Source organism: Drosophila mauritiana, chromosome 3L (genome assembly GCF_004382145.1).
Source record: "Drosophila mauritiana strain mau12 chromosome 3L, ASM438214v1, whole genome shotgun sequence".
NCBI lineage: Eukaryota > Metazoa > Arthropoda > Insecta > Diptera > Drosophilidae > Drosophila > Drosophila mauritiana.
In genome coordinates, this window is record NC_046669.1 from 18,802,347 (window position 1) to 18,818,265 (window position 15,919).

Genomic DNA, 15,919 nt, shown 5'->3' on the forward strand with positions numbered 1-15,919 from the left:
TTAGGATATACAGAAAGTTATTAGAAATAATATCAATGTAAATAGGGTTCAATTTAAGTGTATCATGTAATTTACCTTCAAATCCTTGGTGTTTGATATGCATTTGGGGGAATGGGAAACTATTCAGGACAAATGGGGTAAAATAGGAATAACTTGGGGGAACTTTTTTTTAGCGACCCTGTACGAATAAAATAGCTCAATTCAATAGGAACAGTCCCTAAGGATTGGTTTATTCTTGTTTATAAAAACGCACTTCTTACTTAACTATGTTCAAGTTCTTTATTTGGGGTATTGCAATCAAGACCATTTAGTGAAGATTATTCTCGAATTGGAGGGCCAAATATTGCTTATACAAACGCTGCTTGCAGAAGTAGTAGAACTCATATTCGTTGGTAAAGTTTCGTCTTACCATCTCCCTGACATCCGCATCTATGTGGGGCTTGCGATTATTGCGATTCCGATTTCGGATGCTTTTGCTGTGCACTGAAAGAGATAACTCCATGACTCTCGATCCTTTCTCGATGATACCTGAACACTTTCGAGTCAAGCCCCTGAGATTACCTACACTTATATAGAAAACGAGCGTGATTGAAGAATCGGGGAACGTATTTCTCCAGCACAGTAAGGGTTATATTCCTCTCTTCCCAAGTGCCCACCACGGAGTACTCCTTCTCAACTCTACGTTTAGCCACTTGCGTAGCATGGTGGGAATTAAAGGGTCTACAGAGGGGTATACTTTAAGGATAATTCATCGAGGACTCAGGGGGTACTCACAGGCAATCGGCTTCATTGCCGCAAAAGTAAAGGGTCTGTCTTTTAAAGTCCTGAATATAATCTGCCACTGAATGCTGGACAAAGAGACACTCAGGACTTCTACTTCTTACACACTCATTGAAACTCAGTTGGTACCACTCGTCGGGTCGCTCCCGACGACCAGGATACATGCGCCTATATATAGCTCTCTTCACCGAAGACCTTCGCTTATAGAAATCTGTAATCATCCGGTCTATCGGATCCTTGACCAGCGAAATATAAATGGGTTTCTTGAATCCGTAGCTAGCAAAGTCCAACCAATTGGAGTGCGCCATATAGATCGATCCTTTCTCCAGTTCGATGGTCCATTCCGCTTCGGTTAGTTGCTCCTTTTCGGTTCGAGTTCTATTCATCGTCCTGACGGGTCCGTTGAGAACCACATTTATGTCATTCATGGCGGCCAATTGCCTGAAAAGTGGGACCATTTGCTCGCTGTCTACTCGGGTTGGTCGATTGAAGATCACAGTTTCAGAACCCGCGAATCGAGTATTGTTCAGATATATGGGGGTCACCCGTCCAAGCTGGGAAGTTCAGGGGTTTTGCATTAAATGCATTCAATGTCCAAGACAAAACACAGATGATTGATATGAAGAACGGAGTGTAAATGGTGTAACTAACTAAGACACAGTATTTTCCCAGGCGCAAGTAATACCCAAAAGTGTTCAAGTAGTCCCTAAAACATTTTTAAACCATTCGACATGGAACCTACACTCAAAGATATTCCTGACTCCCTTGAAGAACCTCGGTATGTACGCTTCGAATACCGTCAGAGTTATGTTGGTCTCCTCCCACGTTCCTACGACTGCATAATCGCGCTCCACATGCAATTTGGCTAGTTGAATGGCGCGTTGAGAGTCGAAGGGTCTGAAAAGTACTCTCCACATCATCTTTCCAAGTCTAACACAATAATTTCGAAATCAACTTACAGACACTCCCTGTCGTGACCGCAGAAGAACAGGGTTTGTCTTTTATAATTACCCTCCGAATCTCTAATGCTTCCAGGCACGTACTGACACTCGGGGTCACCACTGCGAACACAATCGTTGTAGCTCTTTTTGAACCACTTCTCCGATTTAATTGTTGCGTTGGGAAATCGCCGATGGTGAATGGCATTGCGATATGCACTACGAACGTAGTAATACCAACTGATCACCCGCTCCACGGGATCGCGAACCAAGTTGATGTAGATGGGTCTTGGTAGCTGATATCTGCGGAAATCCAACCAATTGCAATGCTCTATGTATATGGTCCCTGGCTCCAACTCGGTCACCCAAATAGCCTGTATCATTTGCTCTTTAGGAGACCGGGTGCGGGACTTAATTTCCATTGGTCCTTTGGTAACCACCGTCATGTTATTGTGGGGAGCCATGGTTTGGGTGAGTTCCATCAGCGCTTCACTTCCAACTTTGGCTCCACGATTGAAGAAGAGCACCTCCAGTCGGGAGTGCCGAGTGTTGTTCAGCTTTTCACTGCTCAGCGAAGCAAGCTGCGATTTGTATAGATGGGATTGGTCTTAGCTTGTCACAAGAAAAGCCTAAATGGTTTCTACATGTTAGTAACATTACTATTGAGTACTTTATTAACGAGCTACAGAAAAACTATGTCAAAATCTAAAGTTCAGTCTACGAATTCAGGAAAAATTCAGTCGTTCCAATTCGGTGCGCTTAAGGGCTATGTACTGCATATAAAGACGCTGTTTGCAGAAGTAGTAAAAGTCGTACTCATGGGTGAAATTCCTCCTGACCATCGCCCTGACATCTGCATCCACGTGAGGCTTTCTGTTATTGCGATTGCGATTTTGTAGGGACTTTTGGTACACTGGAAAGGAATTTCTTAAGATGGTAGGCCTGACTTATCTTTGATTGGGGTCTTACAGTGAAAGATCATTTTAGCTCTAGCGAAATAACGTGGTATATAGTGCTCCAAAACGGTTAGAGTTATATTGGTCTCTTCCCAAGTTCCCACCACTGCGTATTCCGTTTCGACCCTACGTTTGGCTATCTGAACAGCCAGGGGAGAATTGAAAGGTCTGGAAAAGGGTTGAGATTAGAAGGACGACTCTTGAATAAGTGAAGAATTGACCGCTTCTACGGGACTCACAAACAGTCCTGATCGTGGCCGCAGAAGAATATTGTCTGCCTTTTGAAGTTTCCCTCCACATCGCGAACTGCCAGTGGAACATACTGGCATTCGGGGTCACCACTCCTCACGCAGTCGTTGTAACTCTTTTTGAACCAGGCCGTGGGCTTTAGAGGAGCCAGGGGATTGTTGCGGTAGAAAATGGCATTCCGGTAGGAGTTCCTAACGTAGTAATACCAGCTTATCATGCGCTCCACGGGGTCACGAACCAGGTTGATAAAGATGGGCTTGGGTAGATTGTACTCGTTGAAATCGATCCAAGGGACGTGCTCTATGTAAACTGATCCTTCGTCCAGGTTATAGATATAACCAGCTGTCTCAGCCTGAGCCCGTGGTTTCAGTTGCCTTTTCGATTTCTTGTTAATTCCGTACTTATCCACTTGGAAGTTGTTGATTTCCTGCAGATGCTCCATAAACTCCGTTAGCGATTCGCTGCCCACTTTGGCGCATCTCGTGAAAAAGAGGCGATCCATTTCGGCCTTGGCTGTGTTGTTCAGTTGGCTAGGTGTTAGGCTACCTAACTGTTTGGGGGAGGGGGTATGGGATAAGGGTTTTAGTGGCTTCATGGCAGGGGTTTTATGTCACACAACAAACGATAAGACACACAGATGGGTTCAACGTGTAAATAAAGTGTGGGTCTAGTCTACGGGTTTACTGACTACTGGTTTATTGAATGGAAGATTTGTTCGCGCATATATCACCTACTACGATCTAAGGTCGGACTCCAAACCCACTAGTTTAACAGACCATGCACCTCCAACTCCTTCAGATTGAGGGCCAAATACTGTTTGTACAAACGCTGCTTGCAGAAGTAGTAAAACTCGTACTCGTTAGTAAAGTTCCTGCGAATCATTTCCTTGACCTCGGGCTCTACAAACGGCTTGCGTTTGTTTTTGTTCCGATTGGTGATCTTGCTATTGTGCACTGTTTTTGGGGATTGAGAATGCAATGTAATTTCGCTGGATGGAAAATTGGGGATAAGGGACCTACTTTCATACATGAGCTTCGCACCGCGAAAGAAGCGTGGAATATAGTTCTCGAGAACGGTCAGGGTTATATTCGTGTCCTCCCAGCTGCCCACAACAGCATAATCCCTTTCCACGTGCTCCTTCGCCATTTGCACGGCAGTTGGTGAGTTAAAAGGTCTAAAAGATCACTATTAGCTTGGCCCATGGTGTTGGGGGAAACCTTATTGCTCCTATCTACTTACAGGCAATCATCGTGATGACCGCAATAAAATAGGGACTGCCTCTTAAAATTGGCAATCGAGTCCTTGACCGTGTGGGGCACGTACTGGCACTCGGGATCTCCACTCCTTACACAATCATTGAAGTTCTTCTTATACCAGGATTCGGGCTTTATTTTTTGATTGGGCCTCTTTCGGTACTCGATGGCATTCTTGTAGGAACTCCGAGCGTAAAAGAACCAACTTATGACCCTCTCCACCGGATCCCGCACCAAATTGATGTAAATGGGCTTTGGTAGGTCGAACTCATCGAAGTCTAGCCAATTGATGTGCTCAATGTACATGGTGCCCTCCTCCAGGTCGGCTACAAATTCGGCGGACTCACGTCTCTGCTTTTTGTCCATTTGCCGAACGGTTTTGGTATGGAGACCACGTCTTTCCAGCGTTAGATCTTCGTTGTACTTTTCCAGCGCCATAAAGAGCTCCAGCATAGACTCACTTCCGACTTTGGCGGCGCGATTAAAAAACAGCACATCGATTTCCGCGTTTTTTGTGTTGTTGAGGCGATTTGCGCTCAGTTGCTGAAGCTAAAGATGATATGTATTCTATAACATGGGGTGCTTCTAATCCTGGTTAGTAAGCAGCGACCTTTTCAATTCTTCCCGACTTTCAAGCGATATATTCCGTGAGTGCGAAGGATCGAAGAGAAAGAAATTAAGCTTTGTTGGTTTGGTTATAAGCGATAGTTATAGATTAAAAGGAGGGCTTTAGCTTCATTTGATCCCTTTTCAAGTTTCTGAAGGATAATCCTCTGTATAAAATAGAGCTTATACTAGTAGTCCCGGAAAGTATTCCCATTTAAAGAATTTTTAAAAATTAAAGATGAAAGATTTATATATCCTCTCATCTTTATTAATTTATTTTGTAATATATCTAAGACTAGTTGTTGATGACCATTTCTTTGGCCTCACTTAACATGGCCAATGACTTGTCCACTCGCTTGAGATCGTTCAGTTTGATGGCCAAGTACTGTTTGTGCAACCGCTGGCGGCAGAACTGATAAAATTCAATTTCACGTGTGAAATTCCGACGAACCATATCTAAAATATCCTGCGAAATGTGCGGCTTCATTGGGTTAACATTTTGCTTATCCGCATGCAAGCCCGCTGCAATATAAATAATTTTCTGAAATCTTTCCACTTCTAAGAAGCAGAGAAGTCATCCAAAATCAAGAATCTAGTGGTTTTATCATGTATTCCAGCAATCTCCGGAATACGTTGATTTCCAAGTCTTTCTTGATCCCAAAGATATCCTTCTCTCAACACAATTCCCACCGAGACTTACAGTAGTACATTTTGGAGGCATCTGCGAAATAGCGTGGCACGTAGGCCTCTAAAACGGCAAGGGTTTCATTCGTGTGCTCCCAGGTTCCCACCACTGAGTACTCCCGTTCCACATTCATTTTGGCCAATTGAAGGGGCAGACGGGCATTGAAAGGTCTACAGAGGGGTTCGAGGTATCACTGAGAGAAAATGCGGCTATGCAACCCTAACTCACGTGCACTGGAACTCATTGTGACCGCAGAAGAACAAGGTTTGTCGCCGATGATCGCCCACATGTTCCAGCAGGGAATTCTCGATGTAGGTGCACACCTTTTCGCCACTCGTGACGCACTGATCGAATTCGGTGTTAACCCATTTGGGATTGGGCATTTCGCGATTATTGCGCCTCCTGCCGGGCACAAAGACCCACGGAGCCCGGATGTAGTAGTACCAGCTGATAACCCTTTCCACGGGATCCCGAACCATGTTGATGTAAATGGGTCTGGGCTGCTCGTGCTTGGTGAAGTTCAGGAAGTTCACGTGGCTGGCGAACACGGTGCCGTCGTCAAGGTTAACAATATTATCGATCATGTCACTCTGCTCGGCGGTCTCCAGGATGGGAATAACGCCCCCCTGTTGGGGATCCTTTTCCACATCGTAGTCATGGACCTTCCCCAGCTGCCTCATAAGCTCAATCAGCTGCATACTTCCTGTCTTCGGAACCCGATTGAAAAACAACACGTCAATCTCGGCCTTGGGTGTATTGTTCAGCTTGTCAGGACTAAGCTGCAGGATCTGCAAAGGTCGTTGGTCACCCCGGAATTAATTTCTGATATGGGTGGCGGAGTGAAGAGTGAATTCAAGCAACCAAGCCATCCGAAATGATTAGTAGCGAAGGAAGGGAAAAAGACTCGAGTTGCAACTTAGGTGTATAGATCATTTGGCAAAACCCTGTATTCATTTCATGTTTGTAAACCTCAAGGTACTTAGTACTAATTCGACTAAAATTCGTTCTTATGCACTGCTATATACTGTTTGTAGAGTCGCTGCTTGATAAACATATATAGCTCGATCTCGAAGGCGAAACTGCTCTTCAGATACTCCTCCACATCCTTATCCAGATGAGTGTCATGCGAAACATTGTTTATCGTAAAATTCTCAGTGTTGCCTAGAAAGGGAAGTTTAAAGTTAGCCGAGTTGAGTTCTCCTCAATTGAAGGCGTTGACAACAACATACTGTAGTAGACCTTTGTGGCGTCGGTAAAAAACCGCGGTATATAGGCTTCTAACACAGCCAATGTCACATTTGTGTCCTCCCAACTACCCACAACGGCGTACTCCCGTTCCACATTCATTTTGGCGATTTGCGTGGTAGTTTCCGAGTTGAAATGCCTGGATAAGAACACCTTATATGCGAGAACATTCCGAAGATCTATCTAATCAAAGGCCAAGTTTAAAAGAAATAGGTAAGCGTTCTTCTAAAAGGAGAACAGAGTGAATTGATTGAGCTTGAGTTTCAAAGATGATTATGTAACCTATTTCTTTCTAACTTGGACTTGCGATAAAAGTTTGATTTCCGTTCTGAGAGGACTAGGACCTACGTGCAAATTTCCGAGTTGCCACAAAGATGTAGAGAGAACCTCCTCCAATCGCCGTTGAAAGGATTGTGTGCGTCGAAAACACAATGCGGGCTCACCCGCTTTCTGACGCAATCATTGAAGTTGGTATCGAAGAATTTCTTGGTCTGCATCGGCTTATTGGGATTCCGCATCAAGCTCTGGGCGAAGATCAGCGGATGGCGTTGGTAGTAGTAGGCACTAATCACCTTCTGAATGGGATGGCGAACCATATTGATGTAGATGGGACGCGGACTGTCGTACTGGGTGAAGTTGACCCAATTGGCATGCTCCACGTAGACCGCGTGTTCCCCCAGCTCGAATAGCTGCTCCACCAGATCCTTCTCATCCTCCTCGGATTCGGTAATCGACCTCCAGGGACGCGCAATATTTCTGTAGGTGTCAAATCCAAGACGATCACCCAGTTGCTTGATGAGCCGCGTCATCGACTGACTTCCTGTCTTTTCTAGGCGATTGTAGAATATGAAATCACGCTCCGCTTTGGGGGTATTATTCAAATGGGCGGGGTCCAAGTTTTCCAGCTTGAAAGTGGGGAGAGAAATAAGTGCGCTTCCTTCCACAAAAGTGATCAAAACCCATGACTTTACAGAAAATGAACTACAGAATTGTTAATAGAAAAACGAAAGGAGCACACAGATGTTCAGAAGTGCAAGTGCTTATTTATTGCAAAGTATTGCCGATACAAGCGCTGCTTGCAAAAGTAATAAAATTCGTATTCCTGGGTGAAGTTGGCCCGCATTATTTGCTTGATGCGTTCGCTAACTTTCGGCTTCCAGTGGTTGATATTCTCCTTCTGAAAGGCCAGGCCGGTTTTGGGTTCTATGGGAATGTAGAGGCATGTTTTTTTTAGCACCTCAAGGAAGGAAGCTTCAAGGGTCATTACCATAGTACAGCTCCATGCTGCCCTTGAAGAATCGCGGTATATAGTGCTCGAGCACTGTCAAAGTGACATTGGTGTCCTCCCAGGAACCAATCACTGAGAAATCTCGCTCTACGTTCTGCTTGGCCCTCGCAATTGCCGCCGGGGTATTGAAGGGTCTTGGGTGGAGAAACCGTACCGTTAGGACTGGGGATCACCCGCATATCAAACTACCTACTCGCAAATGGGGGAGTGTCCGCAGAAGAACAGGCTCTGACGCTTATGATCGGCGGAATCGTCCTTGAACATAAGTCCGTAGTCATATCGACATTCCGGATCGTGTGTTAGGACGCAATCCTCAAAGTTCTTGGTGTAGTGGGTGCGATTCCCAAACTTCCCCGTCACCTTGTACATTTTGACGGAGTTCCAGGGAGTGCGTTTATAGTAGAACCAGCTGATCACTCGTTCTACGGGGTCTCGAATCTGATAAATCAAGGCTTATATGAGTAAACAGACCAAGGTCTCGATTTTGCTCCTACCATGTTGATGTAGATTGGCTGGGGTAGGTGAAAGGGGCGAATGTTCATGTAGTTCATGTGCTCTACATAGACAAAGGCTGGTTCCTCCTGTAATTCCAGGATGCGGGTGGCTTCCTCCTTTTGCCGCTCCACACCCCAGTATATTCCAGTGGGTTTCGAAAACGGAGACCTTTCGTTCTGAAAGTCGTTCTTTTTTCCCAGTTGAATCATCAACTCGATCAGCGTTTCACTGCCCGTCTTGGGAACTCGATTGTAGAAGATAATATCGCGAAAGTGAAACTTGGTGTTATTTAGAAACTTCGGATTTAATCGCCACAGCTGCAAAAGTTCAGGACATAGTTGTAGCAAGCACATCCAACAAAAGACAGACCCACAGATACTTTCAGCACAAATGAAGACACACATAAAGCTCTTCACCGGATTGAAGTTACACAGAAAGCATCAAACACTGTGCTCACACGGAGGAATTTTAGTCACATAATGCCTTTTTAGAAAGGCAAAATATAAAACAGCAGGGATCATTTCGATTAAAGCGAGTGCGAGTTGCTCAAGAGTTGTTTAAAGTGTTAAAAGATACTTATAGTTGTTCAGCTTCATTTATTTTAATGTGTTCTAGCAGTCCTGAGTTTTATCGGTTTTCATATACATATTCATACTGGCTTATCACTTATTCACTTTGTTCCTATCAAAGGTATCCTTACTAATAGTCCTCATTGTAGTCGTTTTGCTGTTCGGGCACCAGAAGATAGTCATCCTCCCCGAATCGCTTTCCATGACTTAGGGCGGCATACTGAAGATACAAACGCTGTTTGCAAAACTCGTAAAACTCGATCTCGTTGGTGAGATTTTTCCGCAGAATAAGTCTAGTTTCATCGCTGACGATTCGAGTGACATTGTTGCGATTCACCCGCGACAATCGGTCTTTTCCCACTAAAAAAAATTTAGGCGGATTCAGAAATATTCTCAGCTTGCATCATAACACGCTTACAGTAGTAGGCCACTTTGGCATTGCGGAAAAATCGCGGTATGTACGCCTCCAAAACGGAGAGCGTTATATTCGTATCCTCCCAGGTGCCCACAACAGCGTACTCCGTCTCCACTGTCCTCTTGGCCTTTTGCATGGCCGCCTCCGAATTGAAGGGCCTATCCAAAGTTATGGATTATGATCGTACTTACTGCCCTATCTACTTCCTACTTACATGCACAGCTTTTGATTCATGCCGCAGAAGAAGAGCGTCTGCCGTCGGTGATCGCCCACCGGATTCTTGATCTGCATTTGGGTGAACGTGCAGTGGGGATCGTGGTTCCGCACACAGGTGTCCAGATCGAGGTTCATGAACTCTTCCGAGGGCATGGGAATTGCTTTATCCCCCAATTTGGCCTGCATATCGCGATAGTACCACGGAGCCCTGATGTAATAGTGCCAGCTGATGATCCGATCGATCGGATCGCGAATCAAGTTGATATAGATGGGTTTGGGCAAGTGGAAGCGAGTGAAGTTTATGTAGGCTACATGCTGGCTATATATGTGTGGCTTTGGCCTGGTCAGGAGATCGGCTATAAGATCATTCTGCCGCTGCTTGTTCATCACGATCGTTTCGTGGGCACTGCCCTTATTCCGAGCATGGGTGAAGCCATTGATCTTGCCCAGGCGAGCCATCAGCTCCATCAGCGATTGACTGCCCACTTTCGGCACTCGATTGAAGAAGACGAAGTCCACCTCGGCGTACTTGGTATTGTTCAGGAGATCGGCCTTAAAGTTAAAGTCTTCGCCTTCAGTGCTTCCCACAGCATTGGACAAGTCATCGTCATTTTCCTCGACTTCATCCTCTTCGTCTTCGTAGTGGACCTCATCTTCCTTGTGCTTGTTGTCGGGAACAGCCAGTTGTTTGTCATGCGATGCCTTGTGATTGTGCCCATCGATCTTTTCCTGGTGATGCACATGGTGGTGATGCGAGTGGTGATCATGATGGTGTCCATGTGCCGTTGGATTTCGCAGCTGCTCTTCGCTGCTCCGGCGATCGTGAACATTATATCCGACCTTCTGCATGGATGATACGCTGTGTAAGACTAAATCTGTGCGAAATCTACCGAAGCTAGCCCAATCGAAAGTTCACCAAGGGTTAGAATTATACCGGAAAGATCGAAAAGATCGAAGCAGAACGAAAGTTAGCATAGTTTTATTACTCTTCAACGAACCCTTAGTGACTAAATTCCTGCTAATCCCGCAGTTTGGGATCTTCTTCTAGCTTTAGGGCTATATACTGCTTGTACAGCCGGTGCCTGATGAACTGATACAACTCGATTTCCCGGGTGAGGTTCTGGCTGAGAACGGCCCTCGCCTTGTCACTGAGACTGGGTCTGTAGGTATTCCTGTTTACGTTTCCCAAACTTTTCTTTAAAGCGTAGTACTCGTCCTTGGCCCCACTGAAGAATCGCGGGATATAACCCTCGAGAACGGACAGCGTGATGTTCGTATCCTCCCAGGTTCCCACCACTGCGTAGTGCTCCTCCACATTCTTCTTGGCCCGCTGCATGGCCTCATGGGAGTTGAAGGGCCTGCAGTTGGTTGGGATTCACTCAGTTCTCGATCTTACTTCTTGAGATATCGGGTGGGGTTTTAGCCAAAGGAGCGGTTGATCCAAATGTGGAAACTAGCTGTAAAATTCGCACCTTCGACTTGAATCATTGACTTTTGCCGAAAGAACTTGGCTGATGTTGGCTTGGACCAGAATCTCAAATATTATCGAAGATATTATTTAGATACCTATATCTTTACATAGCTCTTAGCACTTTTCGAAAAACCTCTCCTATAGCTTCTACCCCCCATCTCTAGAAGGACTACTCACATGCACACCGCCATGTTCTGACCGCAGAGATACAGTGACTGTCGCCTATGATCGCCCAGATTGCCCATTTCCATTTGCTCGTACACACACTCGGGATCGCGTTCCTCGATGCAGCGGTTAAAGTCCTTCTTGAGCCAATCTATGCTGGGCAGTACGATGGCATCTCCGAACATTTCCTTTCTCTCGGCGAAATGCCAGGGGGCGCGGACATAGTAGAACCAGCTGACCAGCCGCTCGATGGGATCTCGCACCATATTGATGTATATGGGCCAGGGTTCGTCCAGCAGATCGAAGTCCAGGAAGGCCACGTGCTTCGTATAGCTATTGGCTTTGGTGCAGTTGATTACTTCGGTGCGGATAAAGTTTTTGGCGTAGGCGTCGTGCATGATGACCACTTCGTAGAATCCCTCGACATCGCGACGCGCCTCGAAGTTGTGGCGCTTGCCCAGGATCTTGAGCAACTCCATCATCTTCTCGCTGCCGGTCTTGGTGATCCGATTGAAGAACAGCGTGTCCACTTGGGCGCGAGGAGTGTTGTTCAGCTGGGCGGTGGTCAGGTGTCTTAGCTGCCGGATTGCAAAAGTTGGGAGTGCTAGTTGGAGTAGTTTTCAGGTGGCGGTTTGCTTGGAGTTGGGATCACAGACACAGAGTTACACGCACATAAACGAGTCAAACACAAGTAGGACAACATGTAAACTTTTATAAAAATAGACTTTAAGCGCTTGCGTTTTTATTTATTTTTTGTTCAATTTACTCAAGCAACACACAAGGCACCTGGAGGCATCCCATCATCTTAGAAATTTCGCAAGAAGTTGCTCCAGCACAGCTGGGTATGTGGGCATAAATACTAAGCCTCCCCGCAACGGACACTTACCTTTACTTTTTAATCTTTATAAATCGATTTTCTATCGCTCTATGTCGCAACTAGCTAACGAGTCAACCAACATCGAAAAAAAAATCATAGGACTGCGCACTGACAAAATTCGAGGACAGAGTCGAAGTGTAATTTTCGTAGTTCGGTTAGTGTTAGGATAGATTCTGTATAGGATAGTGTAGAGCTAACCAGGATCGGAACAGGTATAGTAGTAGATATAGGGATAGCTGATAGTCTACCAGATGGCTAATTGGCTAATCTTTCTAATTCTAGTGTGTGTGTGGTGGGTGTTGTTTGTGTTGTGTTGTATGCATGTGGGTGGGTGGGTGAGGTCTCAACAGGAGAAAGCTACAGATATAATGCAATTCTCGCCTGACACAATGAGTGCGACAAAGACAGCGCATGAACGAGACAGAGACAGAGAGATTATGAGGTTTTCTGGGCAGGCAAATGCTAAATGTATGCTGTAGGCCAAATGCAATATCAATCACCAAGGAGCTGAAGCTACCGTTGATGGACTTTCATCGATGGTTTCTCTTTTCCGCTTTATGAACCACCAATAATGTATGCAACAATGTTTACGGCGATATGGTAAAATGCAGGATATACCAGGTTTATGGAACTGAGCTTACCTGGCCAGTGCTCTTCAGATATTGGAAGGTGCCGTGCAGGGTGTTGATGTCATCGTGCTCTGAAAGATGTAGTAAAGTTTGATTAAAAGGTTGTAAAAACAATAATTGTAATAAATTGCTTTGCTTTACAATATCATAATGAATCACAGGCCAACTTCGCTCTACGATCGTCAACTCAAAAATCAGCATTGTGAACGACCTCACGATTATCCCATTATCGTCTAACGCCGCCTTAATAACTAATATCAGTTATCATCTCGACCCCAATTAAAGTGAAATACTCGGTGACCTTAAAATGTGGCGCCAAAAAAGGAAGCAGACCGAGTACTTTTACTTTTGATTTGGGCCCGCAAGTGTTTATGCAATATTCGAATGGGATGGATGAAGCTGAGGCTCAGCCTCAGCCAAGTCGAAGTTGAAGCCATTTACAGCTATGATAAATAAATAAAGACGAGTGCAATAAATATGCAAGCTCATGATGATTCCTTTCACTTTGCCGGCTCTCATGGGATGCGATAGGGATCATCTCCGGCGGATTCGAAAGGCCTCCGCATTTCTTCCCTTCCCCAAAAAGTAGCAGCAAACAACGCATGCAAATGGACTTTTCTGCGTGTCGTATGGACAATTAAAATGCTGATGCCAGGCATTTGTCCATTGCGAAGTCGTGGGCAGTGCATTCAATTTGAGTCCGGCTGGCAAATGACTGCAATTGATCAGATGGACAGGAGATGCGGAAAACATCTTGATTTTCAAGTGTGCTGCGGCTCGGTCGCACCACTTTTGTTTTGGCCAGGTCTCGGTTTTTATGGCCAAGTAGGTATTTCATAATTCGCCGCGAACTGGACGAGGAAGTCTGCGCATATCCAGTCCAATTGCCTTTAAACCAGATCCGTTGTATTTGGTCAATTGGGCAGTTTCGTTGGAAAATGCGAATGAATGAAAGTGTTGCACCAACTGGTTTCAGCCCGCTTGCTGCACAAAAAACCACCGACAACAAAGTCACTGAACCAGGAGTGAAACACATTTTGCGGTCGAAACCTTAAAATAGAAGCCAGCTCCCTGCATTTTTATTTGTCACTTTTCAGCTGGATTCTCTTACGAGTTTTGTGTGCTTTCGTTTCGTGCGGTTTGCAAATTGGGTCACATCCCATCCAGTTCGCCTCTCGATTTGCTCTGATTGGATTCGACTTCGCATTTCTCTGCTGTTCTAATGCAACCTTCAATCTCGGCCTAGCTCCGGTTATTGGCCATTTGAACTGCGAATGAGTCCGAAGGTGAACCACGTAGCATATGTCGCTGTTTATTAAGTTGTGGCATTTTAAGAACAAACATGTGAAGCTATTATAGGGTGTGGTCTGCTCGCAGGCTATCATGTGGTAAGAAATAACTGAGGAAATAAATTTTGAAAAATATAAACTTGTGATTGGGAATATATGATTTAGATTTTCATCTTTGAACAAGTCTTTCCCAACTCCTGGCATATTAGTTCAAGTGAAATCCATTCATTAAGTGTCTAATAAATTATAATTAGGCATACCTACTACTTAAAAGCATATGCCAAATAGGTAATCGGGAATTAAACTTTTCCGTATTCTACTCGAAACTTCCTGATATAGATATATATATAGATATATATATCGACCCACCTAAGACCTCATTCATAGGTTAATGTTATGTTTCACTTCTCAATCTCCCCATCGCACCCAATCTTAAGATCCGACTCTAAAATTATCCGAGCCCCTTGGAACCGCCCCTGCTAACACAAATTGCTTGCTTGCCTGCATTTTCCGGCTGAATTGGACCTCAGCTCCAAAACATTTATTTTGGCTACCCAGTGAACTTTACACAGTCGGAAAAAAGTATCTAAAACTGATATAAACCATTGGCCAAATATCTAAATTATAACAAGTATAACTTATATGTTAGTTATACTTAAGAATGCATTCTTTCGTACTTTTCCGGTATAGTTTCAAACTTCATTTGATATGTTGATAATATGATTTAGAAATACTTTCTCTCTCTGTAGGTTGAGGTAGCACACATAGCCATTGGTGCTATTTTTATGGGTGTTTGGCTCTGTGGCTTAGTTCGTGTCTTGCGACTGTCTAATTGAAAATAAAGCAGCTGCCCGGTTCGGTAGTGAGCGCAAAGAACTGGTTTGCTATGCATTTTAGCCAGGGGCAAAGTTGGCATTGCACATTTTTGCCAAGATTGTTGTTAGCGTGCCAGTTGAAGGTGCAAACAATTGTTGCGTTGGTTTCTTACTACCGAGACAATGGGTTGTGACAGGTAGAGTGCCGAAAGGTTCTAAAGACGGTTGATTAAATACAGAGATCCGACAGATTTGTTGGGAGAAGGGAAAATAATAGATTTTGAAAAATTGTTGGATGTCAAGACATACTGGCCATATTCATCATTCTCAGTACTATATATAAAGTTCCTAAAACATCGAAATGAGTGTGGTTCCTTCACGTACAATAATTAATCTACTGGCTTTAAGAAATGTTGTCTTGTAAATTGATTGCATGTTAAAATGAGCTTAATCATTTAAATAGATATAATAATATACTACTAATAATAAAAGTGACCTAAAACAGGCAATGCGCTGCCTGTTTATAATACATTAACATGGTTGCTTAATTACTGTTTTTGAAAATTGGTAAATTTCTCCAATAAATCACCAGACGCCTAACCTACTCACTTTTCTAAAATCCGCAAGAATCTTTCGATTTTCCGCTGCTCATTTCCATTTGCGCGTTAGACCACGAATTAACAAGCCGCCAGACAACATGGCTTGCATCGTTCGGCACCGTTAATTAAGTTAAGTCAAGTTCAATGTTGCCAGCCAAATAAATATGTACGTATAAAAATAAGTACAAAACGCCGGGCAGACAGAAAAAATCGACAGCTGCCGACGGCAACAAACGGTGTCATCATCATCATGATGGCTTAAACGAGCATGTTGAGTACGTCGTCATATTCGTATCTTTATATCGTACTCGACCCCAAGTCGTGTGAGTCAATTAAATGAAATATTTATGAATGGATGAGCACTGTGGCGCACTGGAAG

General features: G+C 44.4%; 6 protein-coding genes across 10 annotated transcripts in view; all 6 read right to left on the minus strand.

Moving 5' to 3' along the window:
- The window catches only part of LOC117139584 (heparan sulfate 2-O-sulfotransferase pipe-like), a 39,259-nt gene that overhangs the window by 1,545 nt on the left and 21,795 nt on the right, over positions 1–15,919 (minus strand). Inside the window, exons 3-6 of one of the 5 annotated variants that reach the window (XM_033301995.1) lie at positions 12,850–12,908; positions 5,696–6,255; positions 5,483–5,637; positions 5,063–5,304 (exon numbers count right to left, since the gene is read on the minus strand). In XM_033301995.1, the coding sequence (XP_033157886.1) occupies positions 5,078–5,304; positions 5,483–5,637; positions 5,696–6,255; positions 12,850–12,908 (1,001 nt within the window). In that variant the 3' untranslated portion in view covers positions 5,063–5,077. Of the gene's footprint in view, positions 1–4,143; positions 4,726–5,062; positions 5,305–5,482; positions 5,638–5,695; positions 6,256–6,446; positions 6,629–6,696; positions 6,852–7,060; positions 7,618–10,695; positions 11,054–11,343; positions 11,910–12,849; positions 12,909–15,919 lie in introns of those variants that run through there. The other 4 variants (XM_033301997.1, XM_033301999.1, XM_033301998.1 and 1 more) reach the window with 4 other exon arrangements.
- Positions 3–2,375, minus strand: LOC117139153 (heparan sulfate 2-O-sulfotransferase pipe-like). The gene is made up of 4 exons (XM_033301311.1): positions 2,363–2,375; positions 1,740–2,325; positions 1,523–1,677; positions 3–483 (listed from the first exon to the last, which is right to left on the minus strand). The coding sequence occupies exons 1-4, from the start codon at positions 2,373–2,375 to the stop codon at positions 308–310; spliced, it is 930 nt and encodes a 309-aa protein (XP_033157202.1). The 3' UTR covers positions 3–307.
- LOC117139589 (heparan sulfate 2-O-sulfotransferase pipe-like) lies at positions 2,229–3,538 on the minus strand. Its single transcript, XM_033302004.1, has 3 exons — positions 2,914–3,538; positions 2,688–2,842; positions 2,229–2,631 (listed from the first exon to the last, which is right to left on the minus strand). The coding sequence occupies exons 1-3, from the start codon at positions 3,516–3,518 to the stop codon at positions 2,444–2,446; spliced, it is 948 nt and encodes a 315-aa protein (XP_033157895.1). The 5' UTR covers positions 3,519–3,538; the 3' UTR covers positions 2,229–2,443.
- On the minus strand, positions 3,662–4,133 carry LOC117139591 (heparan sulfate 2-O-sulfotransferase pipe-like). Its single transcript, XM_033302006.1, has one exon. The coding sequence runs from the start codon at positions 4,067–4,069 to the stop codon at positions 3,686–3,688; it is 384 nt and encodes a 127-aa protein (XP_033157897.1). The 5' UTR covers positions 4,070–4,133; the 3' UTR covers positions 3,662–3,685.
- On the minus strand, positions 7,722–8,917 carry LOC117139588 (heparan sulfate 2-O-sulfotransferase pipe-like). The gene is made up of 4 exons (XM_033302003.1): positions 8,495–8,917; positions 8,194–8,438; positions 7,980–8,134; positions 7,722–7,915 (listed from the first exon to the last, which is right to left on the minus strand). The coding sequence occupies exons 1-4, from the start codon at positions 8,897–8,899 to the stop codon at positions 7,737–7,739; spliced, it is 984 nt and encodes a 327-aa protein (XP_033157894.1). The 5' UTR covers positions 8,900–8,917; the 3' UTR covers positions 7,722–7,736.
- On the minus strand, positions 8,848–10,557 carry LOC117139587 (heparan sulfate 2-O-sulfotransferase pipe). Its single transcript, XM_033302001.1, has 3 exons — positions 9,694–10,557; positions 9,483–9,637; positions 8,848–9,424 (listed from the first exon to the last, which is right to left on the minus strand). The coding sequence occupies exons 1-3, from the start codon at positions 10,542–10,544 to the stop codon at positions 9,195–9,197; spliced, it is 1,236 nt and encodes a 411-aa protein (XP_033157892.1). The 5' UTR covers positions 10,545–10,557; the 3' UTR covers positions 8,848–9,194.

Coding starts and splice junctions, on each gene's coding strand:
- LOC117139587 (XM_033302001.1), bottom strand. CDS start 10,544: ATGCAGAAGGTCGGATATAATGTTCACGATCGCCGGAGCAGCGAAGAG. Junction 9,638..9,693: donor ATGAATCAAAAGCTGTGCAT/GTAAGTAGGAAG, acceptor AACTTTGGATAG/GCCCTTCAATTCGGAGGCGG. Junction 9,425..9,482: donor TGCCAAAGTGGCCTACTACT/GTAAGCGTGTTA, acceptor AATTTTTTTTAG/TGGGAAAAGACCGATTGTCG.
- LOC117139153 (XM_033301311.1), bottom strand. Junction 1,678..1,739: donor GGTCACGACAGGGAGTGTCT/GTAAGTTGATTT, acceptor AGTACTTTTCAG/ACCCTTCGACTCTCAACGCG. Junction 484..1,522: donor AGTCAGGAATATCTTTGAGT/GTAGGTTCCATG, acceptor TATCTCTTTCAG/TGCACAGCAAAAGCATCCGA.
- LOC117139588 (XM_033302003.1), bottom strand. CDS start 8,899: ATGTGTGTCTTCATTTGTGCTGAAAGTATCTGTGGGTCTGTCTTTTGT. Junction 8,439..8,494: donor AGCCAATCTACATCAACATG/GTAGGAGCAAAA, acceptor TTGATTTATCAG/ATTCGAGACCCCGTAGAACG. Junction 8,135..8,193: donor GGACACTCCCCCATTTGCGA/GTAGGTAGTTTG, acceptor TCTCCACCCAAG/ACCCTTCAATACCCCGGCGG.
- LOC117139589 (XM_033302004.1), bottom strand. CDS start 3,518: ATGAAGCCACTAAAACCCTTATCCCATACCCCCTCCCCCAAACAGTTA. Junction 2,843..2,913: donor GGCCACGATCAGGACTGTTT/GTGAGTCCCGTA, acceptor ACCCTTTTCCAG/ACCTTTCAATTCTCCCCTGG. Junction 2,632..2,687: donor AGCTAAAATGATCTTTCACT/GTAAGACCCCAA, acceptor ATTCCTTTCCAG/TGTACCAAAAGTCCCTACAA.
- LOC117139591 (XM_033302006.1), bottom strand. CDS start 4,069: ATGGCGAAGGAGCACGTGGAAAGGGATTATGCTGTTGTGGGCAGCTGG.